Source organism: Hydra vulgaris, chromosome 02 (genome assembly GCF_038396675.1).
Source record: "Hydra vulgaris chromosome 02, alternate assembly HydraT2T_AEP".
In the NCBI taxonomy this organism is placed as follows: domain Eukaryota; kingdom Metazoa; phylum Cnidaria; class Hydrozoa; order Anthoathecata; family Hydridae; genus Hydra; species Hydra vulgaris.
In genome coordinates, this window is record NC_088921.1 from 47,878,794 (window position 1) to 47,893,153 (window position 14,360).

General features: G+C 28.1%; 1 protein-coding gene across 1 annotated transcript; it reads left to right on the forward strand.

The window, feature by feature from the left end:
- The first annotated feature begins 2,243 nt into the window (after positions 1 to 2,243).
- On the forward strand, positions 2,244 to 9,794 carry LOC100211311 (uncharacterized). Its single transcript, XM_065791166.1, has 7 exons — positions 2,244 to 2,589; positions 2,714 to 5,056; positions 5,591 to 6,060; positions 6,275 to 8,048; positions 8,473 to 8,514; positions 8,862 to 9,080; positions 9,173 to 9,794. Exons 1-7 carry the CDS (start codon positions 2,484 to 2,486, stop codon positions 9,592 to 9,594), a joined length of 5,376 nt encoding a protein of 1,791 aa, XP_065647238.1. The 5' UTR covers positions 2,244 to 2,483; the 3' UTR covers positions 9,595 to 9,794.
- The last annotated feature ends 4,566 nt before the right edge of the window (positions 9,795 to 14,360 follow it).

Here is a 14,360-nt window from a genome sequence, read left to right on the forward strand (position 1 = left end):
TATATTATCTGCTGCCAACTTCCCCGTAGAATGATATTTGGAACATAGTCTTGATACGGTCCAATTTTTCACGCGATATTTATCACAAATACTTTTTTGTGACATTCCAGTTACGTAATCGCCAATAATTTTCTTTCTTAGTTCCAATCCAAGACTGTCGGGAGCCATTTTTGCACTTGAAGTCATAAAAATAACAAAAATAAATAATCAAGCTTCTCAAGGCTTACGGTGTTACATTAACCTTGTGATGATACAATAATGGTCTGTGGAACACAACGTCTTGTTTGGATGTGGACTGTATTGATGTAATGAAACACTTGTTGTTTTTCACTTCTTGTATTGATGTTCTTCGATAAAACACTTTGATAAAACTCACTTCGATAAACTGTCTTGATAATACTGACTGATTGACTTCCATATACTGACTGAATTACATGTCGATTTACATGTCTCTTATATAGTAAAATGAACCTGTGTGAACCTGTTCTGGACGATTCTAGATGCATCTTTTCGATGCTTCTGGAAGCTTCTGGATGTGTCTGGATGCTTCTGAATGTTTCTGGATAATTCTGGATGCTACTGGATGCTTCCAGATGCTTCTTCTGGAAACTTCTGGAAGCTTCTGCATGCTTCTGGAAACTTCTGGAAACTTCTGAATACTTCCTTTAATTATTAAAAAACTTCCGTGACGTTGACCAGACTTAAGAAAATGGAACAAACCAAAAAAGTTGCACTTATTTTGTCCGCTGCAAAATGGCACTTGTCAACGAAATTCTGCCTGTGTGCTGTCACCTATCAGCTGATTGCTCATGTCATGGCATGCTATGACTCCAGACTCCTGAACTGTTTGCTGTGGTAGTATAGTTCGTTTCGTTTTTAAGACATGTAAAATTAGGAACACTTTTTAGCATTGTTCGATGTTGGTTGCAAATGTTTTGTCCAATACTGTATATATATATATATATATATATATATATATATATATATATATATATATATATATATATATATATATATATATATATATATATATATATATATATATATATATACATATATATATATATATACATATATATATATATATATATATATATATATATATATATATATATATATATATATATATATATATATATATATATATATATATATATATATATATATATATATATATATATAAAGGAATACTTTAATATACTTGCAATCACTTCTACTTAGTTACAAGTTTAACTCTTTAATACATCTGTATAAAAGAGTTAAATTTGTTATTTGTTTGACAATACATATGTATTATTAAAAAAAAAAATTATTCAGTTGTAATTAAAAATGAAAATAAAAACGACGTATGACAAAGGTTCGCTTTAAAAACGAGTATACGCATTTTGGATTTCTATCTAGATGAGAATAAAATTTTCGTTGTAAATTATTTTTGAATAAAAAACATCCTAAAATTGACAATGTTTAGTATAATATTATAAAATGAATAGTTGGAAGTGGTCGCAAAGAGTCTAAAAATCAGATGATGTGTTTTAAAAAGTTAATTGATCAAAAATATGGTATTTTACAGCAGGGTCAAAAAGATGGTGTTTTACTGGTGTAGATTTTTAGTCTGAACTTAAAAGATTGGTGCGCAATAAAAACTGGCAAGCTGAAAATCTAGATAAACTTAAAAAGCAGATCGAGTTTTCATTCAAGAAAATTGCTATAAAACGTGTACATCAGCTAGCAGCAGCAATATTTACAAGAGTGGACACTGTTTGTGGTAATGGCATGAAATACATTAGATTTAATTTTTAGAAGTCATATGCAAAAAAATATACATAGACATATTTACATATATATTCATGGCCCCACGGCGCCGGGGGCCATATATAAATATGCAAATACGCTATATTGTAATTTTATAATAAAATGACATAAACAGATGTCTAATTAAAGATTTATTTAGAAATTTAAGGTTTACTTATAATATATTATCTTATACATTATAAAGTTAATATATAATTTAAGGAATGAATTCAAATGCTAAAGCATAATGTAGGACTTTTGCATATAATATAGTAATTAATTTTACTCTTGTTATTACATTATTTATTTTGAGTAAAAATTTGTTTTTTCGTTTTAAGAAGGTTATTTTAATATTAATTATTTTTATCAAAAGGTTATTAACTACTCATTAGGATTAATTACTATTATTTATTATTTTTCGCAATTTAAAAAATGTTATCTTGTTTTTGAGTGCTGAAGAAGAGGTGAGCGATCATGCGCTCAAACAGAAGTTGCTAACGCAGTAATTATTAAAACGCTGTAATTAACTAAAATATAATTCGACTAATTAACTAAAATTTACTTCATTTTTCTTTTTCCAAAAAAACATAACGTTATTATTTTTGTATTGTTTTCGGACAAAATGCTCGGAATGTATTTTTCTATAAAAATGGAGTAAAAAACGTTATTTTAGAAGTGATGTAAGGTTGATTATGAAATTTTTTCTTCTTTTTATTTCTCTACTTATACATTCTCATTACGCTAAGAATTTCAGTCCGCTTAATAGTCAAAGAAAATCAAAAAGGCATGAGATTAAAGGTTAAATTCGTAATTGTTTTTACTTTTTTGTTTAATATTTAATACATATTATATTTATTAAAACTTTTTTTTTTTTAAATTAGTGAAACATAAATAATGAATCAAAGTTATTTTCTTTATCTAGAACTTCATAAAAGATCTAAAGCATACAGCTCGGTTCAAAACATACCTGAAAACCCTTATTCTCCTTCAAAAAAGTATTCCTTAATCATAACATCTGACAGCCCAACTGAAGATCTTGATATAAAAAACAACACAAATTCGGCAAATTTTGTAGAGAACCCATTTATTAGAGAGAAAACAATAAATGTTCTTCCTGACGAAAATAAATCAACACATTTAAAACGGATCAAGAAAAAACCATCAGGTGTACTGAATTTAAGTAATTGGCGACCAAAGAAGAGAGGAAAAAACGATGAGGATCATGGGATACTAGTACTAAAATTACATGAAATTGACTTTGACAAGTTGCTAAAAAATATTCTTGAAAAAGAAAACAGTAAGTTTGCCAAAGAGAGAGGAAGTATTGAAAACTTGAAGTCAGAATTCTACGATCAACCCAAAGAAACAAAGGAAGACATACAACTAATTAAATCACATATTGATCAACGTAGTAGTGAGGTTTTTGCAAGTTCTGGTTTTAAAATACCAAACTCGATAAAAAGTGAACAAGTAAATCCCCTAAAAAACAGATCCGAATCATTTCCTGAAACTACCGATTTAAACCTAGAAAATGAAATATCAACTAACAAGGAAAGCATTCGCGAAACTGAAAGCAACTCACAAAAACCATTGGATACCGTTAAAAATAAGACAGAAAATCAAAACAAAAACGAAGGACCATTAATGGGTATTGCTTCAGACCAAAAACAACATGAAAAAGATAAACAGCAATCAAATATAACAAACGCAAAAGAAACTCAAAAATCAAACTCAGAAGTTAACACTGATAAAGATGATTACAACTTCCTTATAAAACAAAAAAAAACATCTTTAAAGTTATTTGATGACGAAAAAAAGATCAAAGAGCGTTCTGAATCTGATTTTAGCTCACATGGAGTTATTGAGCTTAAAACGGCTCAACTAATAATTTCAAATTCATCAACTATATCAAAAACACCTTTACCCATAAATAGCAATGATGTCAAAATGAACACCACAGAGAAAAATCGAGGAGATGCTACTAAAGTTACGTCACTTAAGGATCATAATAACAAAGATGTACGTAGTATGTTTGCATCATTACGGTTGTTACCATCATCAACATTAAGATCTTTATTATCTTTTGATCATCTTAAGAAAAACGAATCAATTGGCGATAATGGAAAAAAAAATTTTATAAAAGCACTGTTAGCGAATTTAACGAAAAGAGCAAGTCTTAGAACCATAGACAAAAATTTATCACATTTTTCTCCTTCAGTTAATGCTATAATATGGCCCCGAGTTACGGATGGGCGTAGCCACTCCTCTAAAAAGAAGGAAACAGTCCAAAAAACTAAATTAATGAAAAGTAAAGATCAAATGCAACATAAAAGCAATGTTTATTCTAAAGCTAAAAAGTATTTTTATGGCAAGTATCTCAAGTCAAAAAATAAGTTTCTAATGTCACCAAGCAAACACCAAAGATACTCTATTGCTCGAAGAACACTTGAAGGTTTTAAACATAAAATAGGTACTTTTAAATTGGATACGTTGAATGAAATAAACAAGAAAATGAATTATTCGAACATTACTGATATTGATTCTCAGCATTCTAAAACTATAGACACTTTGATTTCTGAGAAAAACAATATTAACTTTTTGATTAGTGGGAGGAAAGAAACAAGCTCTTTAATCGATAAAAAAGCTATTAAATCTTTAGAAAAAAATCCTCATTTTAAAGTATTAGAGAACAGCTTCAATTCTTCTTATAACAAATTTATTGAAAACGATTCAGAAACAGATAACGCAAGTGGCGAGAGCGTTAGCAGTGGTGGTAGTACTAGTGAGTCAGAGAAAAATAGTTTAGAAGTAAGTGGAGAAGATCAAGAACCTCAAATTTTAAAAGATAAAAAACAAAAGATAAACAAATTAAAATTTCTGAAAAAATCAGTTAATGAACTGCGTAATTTAAGTTTAACATTTAAAGGCAGCCAACCAAGTATTTCCTTTAGAGATGAAATTCCACGCCCTTTAAATAATAAAAAAGATACTTTATACTCTGTACCTGCCATAAGCGAACTAAATCATTTTGGATATCAAAGCTTTGGAGAGCCGGATTCCGTAGAGCAACAGTATTTAGATGTTGAAGGTTTAGATGAAAAAGAAAAACACTTTGTGACAAATTTTCTATTAGATGAAAATGCGGAAGAAAAAAAATATAACGGGTATCAAGAAAACAAAATCTTTGCTTCTTCAAATAAAGAACTGTCTGCTTTGAACCTTAACTCAATTTCAAACTCCTCAAACATTTCAAGTTTTTCTCCAAGTAATTTTTCTTTGATTACTTTTGATCTACTTTTTTTAATCTTTGCTATAGCATTCTAAAAATTTCTTGGGTTATTTCAAATATATAGCAAAGATTCTAAAAATTTCTTGGGTTATTTCAAATGTGATTTGCTTAAACTAATTATTATTTTTTTCTAATTTGAGCAACTGATTTTTGTTCTACAAACTTATTGCTGACCACAAAAATATAAAAACATACTTTAAAACTTTTTATATATATAATATATTTGTTACAATATTTTTATATTAAACTATAAAAGATCAAAGTAAAATAATTAAAAAAGAACAATAAATTAATTTTATTTATATACTTTTTACTACACTTTTTTTGATTATATTATTTAATATATCACTTTTTTATTTTGACTTATAGAGACTATTAACTTTTATGAAGATTTTGTTAAAACTGACAACGAAATGATTTATTTAAGATATTATTATTTACAGTTTATTATATTACCTTAATATATAATATACACATACAAGTAACTATTGTTTTGTTTCTAATTTTAAGAATTTGTTGATGGAATTTACGACAATGGACAATACGGAGATAAAGATGTTTTGTATCCTGAAGTCAAATACAATACTGGTTTATACGGCGATAATAAAATAGCATTACTTCAAAAAATCCGCAGAAAACAAAGGGAACGGCTTTTGTTTTTAGTGTTGCAAGATATGGTACGTAAAAAAAAAATACAAAGATTGCAAAATTTAAAAGAGCGTCTTTTAACACTAAGACGCTTAGAACAATCTCGACAAAAGCAGTTAAGCTCACCAACAATGAGCTATTCATTTCATGAGCCTATGTCTTCTTTGACGACTAACGACGAAACAGAACCAGCTTTGTTGAACAATCGGTACGATCGCAAATACAATAGTACACTTCATAATGAGTTTACAAAAAAAGTGGAATCAGAGGATATCAATATCACAAAGTCAGAGCAACAAGATGATTACTTGACTCCAGTAATAGGTGGTGAGGTAATTATTAAAAAAAGAAAATAAATGAACTTTACCTTTTTTTTCTTTGGTCATCCTTTAAACCCCCTCAGCTTTAAATACCTTCAGCTTTAATAATAATGACCGCAAAGTATTCAATGCTTTGATAAATCTTTATAACAATTGGATAATATATTTCTATTAAGTTTAAAAAAAGAAAGAATGAAGGTTGTTTTATCTCCTTTGTACGATTTAGATGAGTTCTAATTCAACTCAGAGAGCTTTGTATGATCGAACAACAATAGGGGGACAAACAAAGAACTTTCGTCATCAACAATCAAAAGAGAAATATGCATCACGTAAAACTATTCCGAATGAAAGTTCAAAGTCTAATAGAACTATAAACAACGAGTATTCAACAATCGGAAGAAAACGTTTTCATCTTAAAAAAAAAGATAAATGGTTTCCTACAGCAGAAAGAACAATCGAATTTAACTCGCCTATCCGACAATTATTTTTAAATAACATGTATCATGAATATGACACCGCGAGTATGAGCCACGAATCTGACACCATAAATCCAAGCCATGAATCAATTGACATGCTCACTGAAGACCAAACTCAGCAAAGAAATTATTATCCATTTACAAATAAAATCGGTTACGAAGGTGACGTTAGTAACGAAGATGACGGTGATAGTTATGGACCTAAGACTAATTTAAAAAACAATACACTTGCCCGTTTATTTGTTAAAGGTCCAGAAAGTTTAGAGAAAATCAATTCTCAACAGGAGGAAATAAACTATAATCAGCAAAACAATCAAGGAAATTTAGAAAATAGCTTTTTGAATAAGAAAAATTATTTCAAAGATGTAGAGAATTCTTCTGAAAATTTTACAAAATCTAACTTATCAGAAATATCGCTAATAAAAAGTATAAAGAGACAAAATACTACACAAATAAAAAACGAATCTTTTTTTTTAAATCACATTGAGTTTATTGAAAACGCAACTCAGTTTAAGTCAGAGAAAACTTTATTTAGTGCTATTCCAACCATTGATAAAACAATAAATTCTGAGTCTTTCACTGGTATTCCAAAAAAACCGCCTAGTTATTTATTTGAAGTACTAAACCCGGCTATATCTACCCCAGTTACTTTCTATAAACCTACAGCACCATACTTACAAAGGACAGGTGTTAAGCGGCAGTTTCACGATTCGTTTGAAAACCTACCCAAAAAATCTCCTTTTATAAAATACAGTGAAAATCCAATATTAAACTCGTTATATATGCATCGAATTCAAAACAGTAGTCATTCTACCTTAAATAAGACTTTTTTTAATAAGCCTTCAAGTTTAATAAATGCAGATGTTTACGGACCATTTGAAGATTCAGATAGTATGCCCCTTGATAAGTATTTGGAAAAAGAAAATTCGCAAGGGAGATATTCTCAAGCCAGATCTTCTCCTTTTTTTAATGATAACTATGATTTAAAAGATAGTTCTCCCTTGCCAGTACAACCTGAAAAACCTATAACAGTTATGCCTGACCAAGCTAATCGTTTCTACAGCTTAAAGCTAAATGAACCTCATGAATATATTCCGAACTATACTAATGATTTTTACTCTTTTAGCTCAGAAAACCCAAGCAGAAGTCCAACACATTCAACTTTTTATTTGACAACATCTAAAATAAAGGCAGCATTATTAACTTCAAAACAGAAATCAAGTAACGTTGTATTTCCAAGTCCGAAACCATTTCTAATTCGTCATCATGATATGAACAATTTTATTAATGAACAAGGAACACATCCTAGTCAGTTTGTCACTGGCCAACCAAAACACTCAACAAAAAGTCTTTATTTTCCAACAAGACCCGTTTACAAGGTTGACCGCACTTCTTTTCAGCTGGATGCAAACAAATCGTTTGCTACTCAAATCCATGGAGAATTTTCAAATAATGGAAAATCTTTAGGCTCATCAAACGACGCTGACGTTGACGTTATGAGTATGGAAGACATGTATTGGACTGGTTAGATTGTTTTCCTACTAATTACGTATTTTTCTAACATATATATATATATATATATGTGTGTGTGTGTGTGTGTGTGTGTGTGTGTGTGTGTGTGTGTGTGTGTGTGTGTGTGTGTGTGTGTGTGTGTGTGTGTGTGTGTGTGTGTGTGTGTGTGTGGGTGTGTGTGTGTGTGTATGTATATGTATATGTATATATATAGATAAATAAGTAATCGATTTAATTAAAGATTGCATCATAATTAGGTCAAAACTTTAAAATAAAAATGGATATAAGAGTTAAAAAAGAGAATTTAAATCTACAAAAAATTAAAAATTATTTTTTGTGTTTAATATATATTGTATTTATATTTTTCATATTTATTATGTTTAAAGTTGAATTTTATGTCTCAGAATTTTATTTCAAGGCTCATTAATATTTCTAGATTCCGTTGAGGAGATAGAAAATACTTGTAAACAAGAAAAAGGTGATTTTAAATTTCTTTTTTTAATAATACTAAATATTTTTTTAGATGATACTAAATAATCTAAAATTTTTTCTAGTCACAATTGTTTATGAATTTCAATAAGATATTAAAATTTAAACAATTCTCTAAAGATACAAATTGAGTAATATGTGCTATTGTTCAGCAAATACTTCCCTGAATTTTTCCATGAATGCCAATCGAACCCGTCAATTAAACCCGTCATTTTTAACCATCAATGGAACCCGTTATTAAAAGCCGTCAACAACTATTTTTTTACAACAATATAAACTATAGTTTTAGAACAACTGTTGAAAAGTTAAAAATAATCCTAATTTTTTTTAATTAAGGTACGAGTGTAGTTGTAAACATACTTGCATTTGGCGATTCTCTTACACGAGGATATTACAACAAAGGAAAAAACCACCATCCTTATACAATGAAACTGCAATATTTACTTAACAGATTAGATAAAAAAAAGTGTTTTATTGTGGAAAACGAAGGTCGCGATGGAGAAATTGCGTTTGGAGAAATGCCTAAAAGAATGGAACAAATATTTAACAACTCGAGTACTTATTAAAATTTCCTTAATCCTTTTTTTTAATTTTTTATATTTTTTTTATTTACTTTTTAATTCTATTTTGAGTAAATTTTTTTTTAGAAAAGAAATTCGATTGGGTAATTATTTTAGGAGGAACCAACGATATTTACAATACAAAGCATGCTGGACGTCATTCTGCTACAGAGTTAACGCAAAACTTATTATCAATCCATAATATAGCTCTGCATCATAACTGCCGCACAGTTGTTGTAACTGTTCCTGAAGTATTTTGTGAATCCATTGAAATGTGTTCAGACATGAAGCAGATACGGGAAACCTTAAACGAAAATTTACGCAATTACGCAATTGATCATAAGGGTGATGTAATTCTTTGTGATTTAGCAAACATGTTAGGAAGATATAAGAACAATCAAAAGTTATTAGCTCAATTTTTTGAGGGTGGTCTTCATCTTAAACCTCTTGGTTATGAAACAATGGCAAAATTAATTTTCGAGTCTTTAAAACCCTTTTTTGCTGTTTAAAAAAAACGGTATAATATAATAAAGTATATATATATATTTTTACATTGCAACTTTTCTTTTATAATGAACTGTAAATATTTTTTAAATATAGTTAAGAAAAATATCAATTTATATATACGGCCATTGTGTGACATGTGTGACATTAAAACAAATTATATTTAGTATTTTTTACTAAAAATAAGCTTGACTTATGGGAAAAATTTTTTTTACTTTTTTCGTTTAAATGTTGTTGCTGACCTAAAAGAAATTGTTAAAGGCATTTTATTTGCAGCAACTACAAAGCAGATCAAAGTCAATGATGCATATACCTAAAATTCCATATAAGTAGCGGATCCAGATTGTTGTCATTAAGAGGAGTAGTCATAGGAGGGGAAGTCCAAAAACGATAACTTCAAAACCTCTGCTCCTCTCGATTGTTTAGAATTTTTAAAAAAGAAATTATTTCCATTTCTAGCAATAACACTGTACTGTAATAGAACAAAGTACAAAGTCAAGTTCTTCAAAAGAATAAATATAGGAGAAAACGGGTCAAGATGGAGGATGGTGCAAGACAACTTTCTATATAACAACTCAAAACAAAAAAATTTAAAAATGGGTGGAAACAAAACTGTATTTATAAGTTTTTTATATCAAAACACCATTTTGTTTTTTTAAAACAATGTTAATGTATTTTTTTCAAAACGTTCCCCATCTTTCCAGTCTTTTCCTATTAGTTATCGATGTTATGAAATGTACATATATATATATATATATATATATATATATATATATATATATATATATATATATATATATATATATATATATATATAAACATATTATCAATGAGAACTTTACTTTTGTGCCGAAATTATTCAAATAAGAAAAAGTTGATGAGAAAAAATAAATGTTTCTCCGCCATCTGTTAAAATTCGATACATCTCCTACAAAAAGTAAAGCACTTGCGATTGGAACAAGGTGTAGAGAAACAATGAAACCAACTATGTTGGAGCTAATAACCTATGAAGAAAAGTAAAAATTAGATGTCATTTTATATTTATGTATTTTAATATTTGAAGTTGTTTTCTTAATATTTATTTAAAAAGTAAAATTCAATCAGTAAAATTATTGAATGTGTCATTAAACGACAAACAAACGACATTGAACGACAAAGATTGGGAAAATCTGATTTTTTGAATCTTTTTAAAAGGATAAAATACTTTTTTTTCAAAAATCCTTTAAAAATAATTCTCTGAAAAAAATATGTTTTCAAAAGAATTTCTTAAGATATTTAAAGTTTCTTAAAATTTTTTCAAATTATGCTGCATTCAGTAAACTCATCTGAGCTTCTTAAAAAATATTTAGAAATATTTTTTAAAAAAAAAGAGTACCGCGGAAGTTCACGCCTCTATTCTTACCAATGTACTTTATTGGGCTAGAGCGGGCGTGGAACCTCGGACTTCTGGGTTCGGAGCCAGAACTCTAACCACTGCGCCACAGCTGCTTTTAAGATGGTAAGGCCATAAAAGTTATGAAAAGTACTTTTTTTTTCAGCACTATCTTGTTTGCATTTCTACTTGTATCTAGAATATAAATTCTAAATACAAGTAGAAATGCAAACAAGATAGTGATCAAAAACCTGATTTCATGATTATGCGTTTTATTTTTTATTTTTAAACCTAAAATTTTTAGGGTACCTTCACATATACAGTGCATTCAGAAAGTCTATGCATAAAAGTAAACTTGAATATAAATGACAAAACTAAAGTCTATATATCTAATATAACATTATAATATGCAGAAATAGTTATCATTTAAAAATAGTATTAAATTGAATCATGTCTTTGGATTTAAATCTCAGAATTCGAATTGTCAAAAGTCTAAGAATTCGAATTTTTGGCAAATTTTGAGAGTGCGGTTGAGGTTGTGAGATGCCTGAAGCGGGAAAATGCCAAAATACCAGATCCGAGGACAATAACTGTAACGTATAACTGTTTTCTTGAAACTGGATCAGTTGAACACCTAGACCGAAGCTGACGACCACAAAAAAGCCATGAAAACATGTTTCTTAAGTCATTCAAAACCCAAATACACCAGAAATTATTAGAGGAAGACTTAGATCGTTGAACTCAAACTGCCGAAGACAATGTTGCTCTTGGAGAACCATATTTTGGAAAACTTTTTTTTTTTTTTTATAAAGCCACTTTTTACGTATCCGGTAGAGTTCGTAAGCAGAACTGTTAAATTTGGAGTCACAAAAAACCAAAAGCTGTGGAGAACATGATCATCACAGTTTGAAAGTTAACGTTTATTGCGCTATGTCTTTAAACTGGATTGTTGGACCTTTTTTGACGAAACAAATATCAACGACTAAAACTACCTAAAGATCCTTAAAGAATATTTTCATCCAGTATTGGTTCAAAAGCGCTTTGTCAGACAAATCTATTTCCAACAAGACCGAAGCTCCTGCATACTACACTACTTAAATTAGAGCTTGGTATGATGGATAAGTAATAAGCTTTTTTGAAAAACTTTTTACTGAAAAGATGTTGTTATTTCAATATAACCAATTTTTCACAAAAGCAACTATAGGCTAATGTTTTAATTAAAAAATAGTTTTTTATAACCTTAATTTTTGATTATTTTATTTTTATCTTTTTTAATTCTTTCTTTTTTTTCCAGATATTATTCGTATTTTTCTTCGGCTAAGAAAAATTCTGAATATTTTTTTTAAACTCAGGGTCAAATTTTTTTTAACTTAGTTTTCAAGGAACTTTGATTAATCAGCAAATTGATTTTAAAGAACTCGTTTTTTGTATAAGTAGAGGCTATGATTAACTAGAGGCTATGATTAACTAGAGGCTATGATTTGAAATAAAGAATTGAAAGAATTTTTTTTCTTTTGAATAACGTAATAAAGTTTTTGGACGGCAATTCGTCGGATTTTTTTGCGCAAAGTTAAGAAAGTTAGACGAACTTGGTATTTCTCGCTCGTATATTTTTCTATCTACCGAAACAAATAAGTTCCTCAAAAAAGAGTAATAAAATACATAAGAGTCACTTTAGGGGGTTTTATATCTATTGTTTAGTTGTTTAAATAAACTAAAAACAGTTGAGGTCGATGTTTTAGTACCCACAGTTGTCATAAAAAATTATTGCTTAAGCAACATACATTGTATGTTGCTTATTAATTTAATTAAATTTGTTTCTTTTTTGTTGTTTTTTTGTTTTAAAAATCACTTTGGTGCCCCCTCATTTATAGTGTGTAGCAAGATATTTTTCGATCTGATAATTTAAACCTGGTTTTCTCGTCTAACTTCCTAAGCGTTTGAAGGAAAAGTCAGACAAAATGTTGTCTAATTCCTAATATTTCCTGTTTTTCTTGTGATATATTTATTAACATTACTTTAAAAAAAGTTACTTATAAAATGATATGGTTCCTTGCCTAATTTACAATTTAGTATGAACAACTCATTTTGGTATCTGTTAAGTTGATAAACATTTAGCACATTCATACTTTAAATATTGATTTAGCATGTGTGAATTTATAACTATAGTAAAATTAATCTTAAAGCGTGATTTTGACGTCGATATAGACTTTTTTAACTTTGTTGTACTCCTATAAGCTCAAGTTATATTCGCGTGACTTTGCTACACATAAAAGTTATATTCGCGTGACTTTGCACATAAAATAAAAGTATTTAAAATAAAGTATTTCGGCATTTTAATGTTTAATGCACTTTCGCAATTTAGTGTTTAATGTGAATATTCCAAATAAAGTATATATATATATATATATATATATATATATATATATATATATATATATATATATATATATATATATATATATATATATATATATATATATATATAAAATACATTTTTTTTAAAATCTATTTATTCAACCAAAAATTGAAAAATTACAAGTTTTTTATAATTTTACAAAATTATGTTGGATATATATATTAGGGTGCATTGAAAAACAGAATTTTCAGAATTGCCTTGTAATAGCTCTAAATATATGCTATATAATAAAATATCACTGAATTAACAAAAAATTTCGAAATTAAAATATTTTTAGAGTTGCCTCTAGTCCCTTAAACATTTTAGGGCTCCTAATATTCTGGGAAAAAAAATTCTTCAAAAGTAGATCAACCTGGTAATCAAAAGAAGCAAAATTTTATGAAATGTTTGAAAATAATATTTGTTTTATGTAAAAATTATTATTTTGAATTTCATTGCATAATAACTATGGTTTTTCAACTAAAAATAAAAAAAGTGCATTTTTACAGGTTTTTTGATAATATTTTTAAAGTTTTTTTATAAAACAATTATTATTTTCGAACTTTTTATAAAATTTCGCTTCTTTTGAGTACCAGGTTGACCTACTTTTGAAGAATTTTTTTCCCCCAGAATATTACGGGGCCCTAAAATGTTCAAGGGACTAGAGGCAACTCTAAAAATATTTTAATTTCGAAATTTTTTGGTAATTCAGTGAACACTTTATTATATAGCATATATTTAGAGCTATTACAAGGCAATTTTAAAAAAATTCTGTTTTTCAATGCACCCTAGTATATATATCTTTTTTGATCCCGGACTCCGGCAACGACAATAATATATATATGTATGTATGTATGTATGTATGTATGTATGCATGTATGTATGTATGTATGTATGTATGTATGATGTATGTATGTATGTGTATATATTATCGATTATTATAACTATTTTTAATTAAAAGTAATAGACCCATTAAAATGATGCCATTACAAAACAAGCAA

Coding starts and splice junctions, on each gene's coding strand:
- LOC100211311 (XM_065791166.1), top strand. CDS start 2,484: ATGAAATTTTTTCTTCTTTTTATTTCTCTACTTATACATTCTCATTAC. Junction 5,057..5,590: donor CATTTCAAGTTTTTCTCCAA/GTAATTTTTCTT, acceptor TCTAATTTTAAG/AATTTGTTGATGGAATTTAC. Junction 6,061..6,274: donor CTCCAGTAATAGGTGGTGAG/GTAATTATTAAA, acceptor TGTACGATTTAG/ATGAGTTCTAATTCAACTCA.